The 9,171-nt window shown below is 44.2% G+C and overlaps 1 protein-coding gene across 1 annotated transcript in view; it reads right to left on the bottom strand.

Annotated features, from left to right (window-relative positions):
- GAN (gigaxonin) overlaps nt 1–9,171 on the bottom strand; it is a 58,320-nt gene that overhangs the window by 24,777 nt on the left and 24,372 nt on the right. Inside the window, exons 5-7 of the mRNA XM_018555382.1 lie at nt 8,296–8,417; nt 5,428–5,540; nt 3,846–3,995 (exon numbers count right to left, since the gene is read on the bottom strand). Coding sequence (XP_018410884.1) covers nt 3,846–3,995; nt 5,428–5,540; nt 8,296–8,417 — 385 coding nt within the window. The remainder of the gene's footprint in view (nt 1–3,845; nt 3,996–5,427; nt 5,541–8,295; nt 8,418–9,171) is intronic.

Consider the following 9,171-nt stretch of genomic DNA (forward strand, 5'->3'; position numbering starts at 1 on the left):
CAATCTTCATTTTTTTTCACCCTAAAGGGTTAACTGTTTAATTTAACCCCCTCATGACTGCAATGTTCAAAGTATGTCAGCAACATAGATTGTGGATCACCCTGCAGGTGGATGTCAGTGTGGAGACCTTGCAGCACCTTTCCATATTGGTCATATCACCACAATTGATTGAAACAGATTTCAGAGTCTGGATTCAGCTTCAATACTACTCCCTGCAGGGACTGCCTAACCATCCAAATACACTGTACAGTGAGTAACTCTTCATTTGATACATATGTATCTGCTTTTTCTATACAGCGCTTGTGCTTAAAGTTAGTTTTTTGACCACTTGGTCGAAATATGGTTTTCAAACTGCACCTTTTTTTCACTTGGGCCATACTAAGGAGGACTTGCCTTTTATTGATTTTAAATGTCTTTGTCAGTTGGTGGTTTTTTGATGCGATTTTGTTTTATGTTGTTTTCTATTTCTTTAATTTTCATAAAATTTTTGATACATTGTACTGCCTGTTTTTCTATTATAGACAGCTCCATCTTATGGGATTTCTTATTTAGGGGAGCCTTGCTTGTTATTGGGTTTTTACGCGTTACCCTCATTTTTTATACTGTATTTGTCCTAAGTGAGGCGTTAGGCGCACATATGTGATATAAATATATAGCCCCATCTGTCCTCTAAAAAACAATATATAATATCTCTGGGTGCACTTAGTAAGTATATTACTGCCATGGAAGAATCACATAGCAAAAAGGTAAAAAGTGCTTCAGTCATTAAGGAACAAACTGAAAAAAGCTCAGTCATAAAAGGGTTAAAATGCTGCCGTGTCAGCCGCACTCCTTCCACATATGTGTACTGCAATCTTCAGCTACTCCAATCAAAATTTTCTACATCCTGACTCAAAACCACACTTGTCCTTTAAGTGAACAATAGATATGCTTCACATAAGGTTCCCATGCTGATGCAGAGCTGCCCGTGTGCGTTTCCTTTTTAAGGTTCTAGGATTCTGCAGGTTTTGGCGTCAAGTGCTAAAGTCTTTTTGCCATGTTACACATTATTATGTACCACGCCTCTGTGCTCACGCTCACCTTTACTGACTGACTCACTAATCTTTCCTCAAATACAGCTAATAAAAAGTGCACACCTAGATTGAAAGGAAAAGGAGGCGGAACCACAAAAGGATTGTATTTTTTGTGTGTGAACAGCGGATCACATATGAAACAGATTTGGTTTCTTTGCCCTCAAGTTAGCAAATTTAAAACTCGCCATGCAGCAGTTCCATTCACACAATACTAAATTAACATGTCTGCTTTTCCATAATGACAACTGTTGTCTGTTGTCCCATGTCGATTTCACCAGGTGTCTTCCATTCTGACCAGGTTGTAGGTGGTGGAGGCAAAACAATGCAAGTCGCCGATTTATAGAATTTAAAACTAAACCAAGACCGAGTCTTGAAATAGCTCTTCTTCCTAACTTTACAGTGCACAGATAAAAGGACATTCAAATATTTACCGTATTTTGCGATCCATAAGACGCACCGGACCATAGGACGCAGGGAGGTCCGGCGCGCCTTATGGAGCACTCGAGACTGTAGCTTCTGTGACAGCTTCTATGACAGAAGCTGTCACAGAAGCTGCAGTTAGTGACCGCTGAGACAGGTGGCGCTGCGATTACAGCGCCACGGTCTCAGTGATGACCCAGAGCAGGCGAAGAACGTCTATTCTTCGTCTGCTCTATGGTTATCTCGATCGTCACCGCTGCTCGGTTTTAATACGAGTGATCTCATTAGATCACTCGTATTAAACGAGCAGTGGCTCCTGCTGCTGAACTCGATCGCCGCCGCCGCTGCTCGGCTTTAATACGAGTGATCTCGTTAGATCACTCGTATTAAACGAGCAGTGGCTCCTACTACTCGCCCGGCGCCCGAAACTGCATGTCTCGGGCGTCGGGATTCACTCCATAAGACGCAGGCACTTTTTCCCCCTCCTTTTGGGGGGAAAAAAGTGCGTCTTATGGAGCGAAAAAAACGGTACATATTCTTGACAAGCAGTAAAAGAGTTTTAAAACAAGAAATCACTGACCTCTCTAGCTGCTTTTACTGTAAAGTACTTAAGAGAACTACCGGGTCAGTGTTATTCCCCATAGTTCTCTTTAGGGTAATGGGAGGACATATACTAACCTCCTCCCGTGACCCAAAGTTCAGTATATCGCAGGCTATTGCCCGTGATATACTGAGAGCGCCACAGCCGGGACGGATCCCGACAATACTGTCGAGATCTACTCAGCTGCGTGAGTGACAGCTGGCTCTGCCTATCTAGGAGGCAGAGCCAGCTGTGCCCGCCCCCTCACCCGTTCGTTCCTCCGCTCAGCGCTGGAGGATTGGAGAGGGGAGGGGGGAATCCCTGCAGGGAGCGATGACTGACAGTCACTGCTCGCTCCAGGGAGACGATTGGGAAGAGGATCGGCTGTATGTTTCTGCTCACTTCCTGATCAATAGAGCCGACCCGTGACAGCTTCTTTGTTTCAGGTCGGCTCGAACTATGAGGATGAGTGGAAATCACTCACCTCATAGATCTCCTTTAATTCTCAAAGATCACATCAGACTCAAGTCAGAATTCAGGCTTTCTAACAGCTTAGAATTAACGAATGTGTATTTACATTAAACATCTGGTGCAGTAGAAAGCAACAGGAAAAAAAAACAATTTCATTGTGTCTATTGTGAACTTTGAGAATGAATTTATTCACAATGCCTACTGCTTCAGAGGTGAATAAGGGCTTGTTTTAAAGTCCAAAGTACTGCTTGTTCAGAATATGTAAATCACTTTATGTGCATAGTCTGGGCACAGGTTAACTTTAATTAAGGAATGGATTCAAATTTACCTCTGGCAGGAAATGCAGCCCACCCTAACAGATTACGGTTTTGGTACAGCTCCACTGGATTTTTTCATCTTAACATTTCTGCAGCAAAATCCCTGCACCCGTTCTCAGATCCACCCACCTTACACAATCATTAGGGAGCGTTCCTCTCTGCTAGATTCATCTTCTATTTTACCTGCCCTGCTATCCAATGTTTTTACTTTTCCAGCTAGCGGGACCACGATATCCAATTACTGGATGTTGCAGGTTAAATCTTGCCTAACAGACAATAGACAGATATGGAGTGTCTCAACTCTCACACAACCATTGCCGCAAATGGAACCTCACGGTCAGATAAGGCTTCTGCCTAATCCTTAGATTCAAGAGTCAATAGAAAACAGGCACTACGACTAAAGCTGGCCATGCACCTATAGATGATCTGCAGATTTTCTATGGTCAGATGGAAAAAGTGCAACAGATTCCTCCATCTACGCTAAACTGTGTGGATGGAGGAATCTCCTGCTGGGCCAAGCTTCAGTATCTTGCTAGTCGGCCCTGCTGGCTCTCAAAATACCTGAACAATGCCTGCATCCAATCAGATTGTAAAGGTATTTTGACAGCCAGCGGGGCAGACTAGCAAGATACTGAAGCTTGGCCCAGTGGGAGTTTCCTCCATCCACACAGTTTAGCGTAGATGGAGGAATCTGTTGCCCTTTTTCCATCTGACCATAGAACATCTGCAGATAATCTATATGTGTATGACCAGCTTTAGGCTCAGTTGTGGGGCAAAAAATAGGTCAGAAGTTCATCATTGACCGTTTTAATGCCTTTTTGGGAATAAATGGATATTACCACACTGATCGCACTTCCAGTGACGTTTTTATGGATTCTTAAATCTTGCATTACACCTATTTTTGCCAGCAGAACAAGTCTTTTTACTCCTAATGATTTTTTTTTTTAAATGACAGTCATCTAGAATTCAATGTGTCTGACATACCTTTCGCACCATAGTCATATTTGGCTGCTTGCTCCATGTTTTAGTACATACGTCATAAGACTCCATAGCGATCAACTCACGATCTCCGTCCTCTCCTCCCAGAACGTAGATTACACCATCAATTTCTACAACACCAAAACTGTGCCTTGCCTATTGGAGCAGACATAGTTATTACATACGATTGTCTCACACTTGCATAAAAGGGTTTATTGATCTGCAAATAAAGATAAAAAAACAGTTCTGCACATTCAAGTGGCCGAAGCAAAGGGCAAATCAGAGCAAAGATCAGAGATTCCCAGCCACGGTTTTCTTAGACCAAGTCTAGTGTTATGTGATTACACTACAGAACACAAATTTAAAAGAGATTACTTAAAGTACTAAACTGTTACAGTTGAACTTAGATCTGGTCAAATAAGTGCAGTCTAGTACACAGTACAATGCTAGCACATAGTACATTGCTCTTTTGGTCTGAGAGGATGTACTTACCTTATTCCTTGGTCTACAAATGCTCTGAAATGCTTTACTCCTGCCCCAGAATATGGGCAGACCCCCTCAACATCATTACATACAAAGCAGTGCCTGGTTGTGCACTGTAAGTTATGACATCAGCGAGATGGGAAAAAGACACGATCAGAGAAGAGTCGGAGATTTATGGGACTGGTCGCCAATACTTAACTAGCAGGGAGAAAGCCTGGGGGAGGGTGGCTGTAAGGGGAGTATCTCTCTCTATGAGAAGAGTGGGGGACGCCTGGCCTGGAGCTTGGCTTTAAAAAAAAAAAAAAGGTCAAACACAACCCTGAGAAAGTTGTTCCCGGCAATAAAATACTCAAAGACATGTTTTGTGCGGCGCTCAGCCCAGGAAACAGAAAGAATGGGGCTCACTTACACTGCTTACTTTTGGATATAATAGAGCTGGATCTAAATCCCTCTCAGAGTCTTTTAATCAGAACTCCAAACAGGTTAAACATTCAATTGAAACATAAGTCAGCTGTTTTACCTACCAAAGGACTTGTAATTCCGTTCAGTCACTCTTCCGATTCACCCTCCACCTTTCAGAATGCACAACTCTTTTCCCTTTCCTACTCAGTTGTGTTACCTCTCTGCTTGATGAACCATTCTCTGTATGCTGAACCATTGTTTCTGGCATTTCACTCCAATGCTGCTGAGAGCGCAAACAGGAAAACAGCCCTCAACCCCTGCCAGAGCCCAAGCTTGGCTTTTCAGTCATGCTAAAGTCGCAGCTGGCCTAAACAACTTGCGGGATTTTTGACCTTTATTATTCAGGCCTAATGTATTCAAGGTACACAGAGAACTCATTCAGGCTGATGATCCAACAACTTGGTGTCTCTCAGCCTTACCAATATGACAGATATAGCAATATGTCTTCCGAGATTCCCTCAGGAGAACTAATCACTGTCCTACCCCATCCTAAATCCAGAGTGTTTTGGGTGGAGCTGCTCTTTTAATGACTAAACAATGCTGTTTATAGGATGTTTAACATGTTATTATGAAATCACACAAATCCAGATAATGCTCTACTGGTAGCTTCAGAAATTCTAATTACTGCTAATTAATACATTACATCAAGCATAGGTGGTAGTGGGCTCCAGGCGTTGGCATCTGGATCATACAGCTCCCCAGAAATCAGAGTCTCGCTGTTTTCATTTTGTCCCCCAAGAACAAACAAGAAACCCTCTGCCAACACAAAAACAAACACACCTCAGCATGTACTTTGCATCATCTGTTATGGCTTCACCTTTTGTTATTGGCAGTATTTCAGGACAATGTATGCAAAATAAAAGATGTTATAAACATTTATCCAGTATGGATTAGAGCAAACTGATCAACAAAACAGAAGAAAATGGAATACATTTACACTAATACAAACTAAGTGTTAAAAACACACAGCATGGATTGCCCCCTGATCCAACCTTTTTGGCATACTGTAGCTGACCAGATACGAAGCACAACGGGGATGACCTTGCCATTTGATCTATCGACTTTCCTCCTTCACCTTACGCGCTCTCCAGGAAAGCGTACAAGCGCTCCTTATTGATTCACTTGATTAATGCGGGGCGAGGGCTTGTATCCCCGCTATGTGGAAGAGCTCGCAGGCCCCCTCAATAGCAATGTGGCTGCGGAGGGTGGAGAGATTGAACCAATGGAAGACCTGACTTCCTCCCTGAGAGACACCCAGGACAAGTTTGTACTTACATGGGCGGCTTGGATTCAGTTCCGGGACTCTGAGATATACTGTCGGGCCTGCTCAACCTGATGTACCTAGATCTCCTGGGGGTGGTCAACGACACATTCCTTACCCATATATGGTCTCAGGGGTGCACCCCCAGGCAGAGGGAATAATCGGGGGGGCAGAGGTGGTGGGGTGCTATGCTTTCTTTCCCTATTCTTTCTTAGTCTACTTGTTTCCTGCTTTTCTTTTTTCTTTGTTGCATCGCTGATGCTCATTTTATATCTTTGGTTGGTTGGTTGGTTGGTTGGTGTGTGTGTATTCTCACGGTCAGCCGTATGGTCTTAAAAATCTTAGGAGGTATTGCTTGGGACCCACACTGCACATTTGAGGTTGTTATTGTATTCTACCTACTTGTTTGCTATTGTGATGTACTTTTTTTTTTTTGATCGTCATTGCAGCTAATGCTGCATGTTTTATACATGGCTATTTCTGTGGTGTTTGACGTTCTTTCCTTTATAAATAATTAAAAAACAAAACACAGCATATACAAATGGAAAAAATAGAGGAGGTGTCAACAAACTATATGAATCCAATATACGGTGATGACATAACTCCAGAGCAGTTTTAAAAACACACAAAACAATTTATGTTTGGTTAGTCTGGAAGGTAAGGGTTGGAACCTCAAGTTTTTTTCTCTAAAACTGTTTTATGAGCTGCGACAGGACAGTGCCGTGTCACTGTGGCGATTGGTGGGTTTGGCGCCCAGGACTCTCGGCCAGAGGGGCCGAGAGTGTCCAGAAAACATAGTGTTACAGGGAAGGAGCTGGGTTTGCAGTTCTTTCCAGGTTTTCTGGAGTATAACTGGGATCAGGGTCTCTGGAGATTTCTAAAGGTGCCCATACACCTTACAATTATCTACAGATTTTCTGTGGTCAGATGGAAAACGTGCAACAGATTGGCCCAGGTGGAGATTACTCCATCCACACAGTTAAGAAAAATCTGCAGATAATTGTAAGATGTATGGCCAGCTTTAGAGTCTTGGGCGAGATGAAATCTCCAGTCCTGGGGCCAGGTGCAGCCAATTGCCAGATTGTTCAGGTGGCTGATAACAGCCCTATCAAGAGAGAGGACAGAGAGGAAGAGCCAGTCAGTGGTGCAGGAGTACATGCAGAGCGTGGGAGACTGTGTGTATGTGAAGCACGAGACTCTGAGCTTGAGTCTGGCTGGAGAGGCCGAGAGGTCCTGTGGCACGCGCGGTGTGGGTGAGGCCAGGAGGGTCTGTGGCACACGAGGTGTGTTTGGAAAGGTCGGAAGGACCATCGTCACACAGGGAGGTGTGAAGCTGCTGGGTGTCTGGCCAGGAGGCGGCTGAGGCTCTAACCCTGGAGGTGGGACATGCTACCGGGTGCGGAGCAAAATCTTGGATGTTGCTGGAAGATGCACCCTGTTTATGTTTCTTTGCTGAAAAGAAGCAATTTAAGTTGTACTGTTTGGAAGAAAATAAAGTTTTATTCGCTGATACAGCTGGCTAAGGATCCTTCGATACCCTAAATGTTACAGAGCATAAACAAAAAAATAAAGACCTCTGACACGTTTTTAATACTGCCTCTGCCCTCTCACGTTCAGGGCCCAGCCATACCATATACAGTGTGTTACTTTGCCTCTTACTGGAGAGGTTTCCCTTCACTTCTCGTCCCAGAGACACAACTGAGGGCCCAGTCACACCATATCCAATGCATTCTGGCACAGGTTGAGCCCGATGCGTTCTGGCACAGGTTAAGCCCGGAACACACTACACCTACCGCCCTCAGTCCGATTGCCCGCACCAGAACACGTGGCACAGCAATGCCCATCGTTTCAGTGCGATCGAGAAAAAAAAAAAAAAAAGAATTTAGGGCTTGCACTGGAATGCAGGGCATTCCAGTACCACGCGTTCTGGTGCGGGCGATCGCACTGCGGTTGGGGGTGTGTCTGCGGTGCCATTGACATGAATGGCACCAACACGCCTCCTCCCACACCAGAACGTGGCCCGGCTTGATTTATGCGATTCAGTGCGTTCCGGGCTCAAACCGTGCCAGAATGCAACGGATATGGTGTGACTGGGTCCTCAGTTGTGTCTCTGGGACGAGAAGTGAAGGGAAACCTCTCCAGTAAGAGGCAAAGTAACACACTGTATATGGTATGGCTGGGCCCTGAACAGGCTTTAGCTATACTTTAAAAGATAAACTTACAGTGAACAACGGTGAGGAGGAGACCTACCTGCAGATAAAACCCCATGATTGATTCTTGGTGAGCTCAGTGGTGCCAGCTCAATCCATAATTGTCTGTTCCGATCATAAAGTGGGCACATACAACGGACATTGGCCAATGGTTTCCGAGACCTTAAAAACAGGAACACACATTCATTTAACCATTTCCCTATAATATAATGTTACACTCCTCCTTAGGATTGCTAGGAAATCCACAGATCGCTGGTGTTTGGCAGCAGTATCCTCCAACTGGGAAGGAAGCTCCTTCCGCTGCGGCCGGGGAATATCTCGCCTGCAGCTGCATGTAAGGAAAGGGGCGGGATGCTGTGACATCATTTACCTTATATGGCCACATGGCTATATTTAGTCAAGGTCGATGACCAATGATCAGCCCAATGATTAGCACACTGATATTCAGCACAAAACATCCCACCCCTTTGTTTATGTGCAGCTGCGCGTAGGGAATGCCCTGGACCACAGTTGACAATGGCCGGGTGGCCGCATATCTCTTCTGTGTTCAGAGCTAGTTTGGGCCAAACCTGAGCTCACGCTTATATTACATGTTTGCTTTGACATATTAATAAAGATTTGTAGATCACTAGAGGGAAAGAACACTATATCTGCTGTCACTTTGCCTTATTAACATATATACGCTATCAGGTACATGGGGAGTGCATTGTTTTCAATCAGTTGGCTGACTCAGGTTCGCATTTTGAATGAAAAGGAGTAAAGTACAACTATTGTGGAGCAATACTAAGAAGGAAGCAGAACCTGCATACGAAATGAGCAAAATATGACTGACCCCATACACAATTACAAAGCATACAATGAAACAGTTTTTTAAAATATTAAAGAAGGCTCCTGATGGGAAAAAAATAAAAAATCT

Source organism: Nanorana parkeri, unplaced genomic scaffold, assembly GCF_000935625.1.
Source record: "Nanorana parkeri isolate BGI_ZX_2015 unplaced genomic scaffold, ASM93562v1 scaffold195, whole genome shotgun sequence".
Lineage (NCBI taxonomy): Eukaryota > Metazoa > Chordata > Amphibia > Anura > Dicroglossidae > Nanorana > Nanorana parkeri.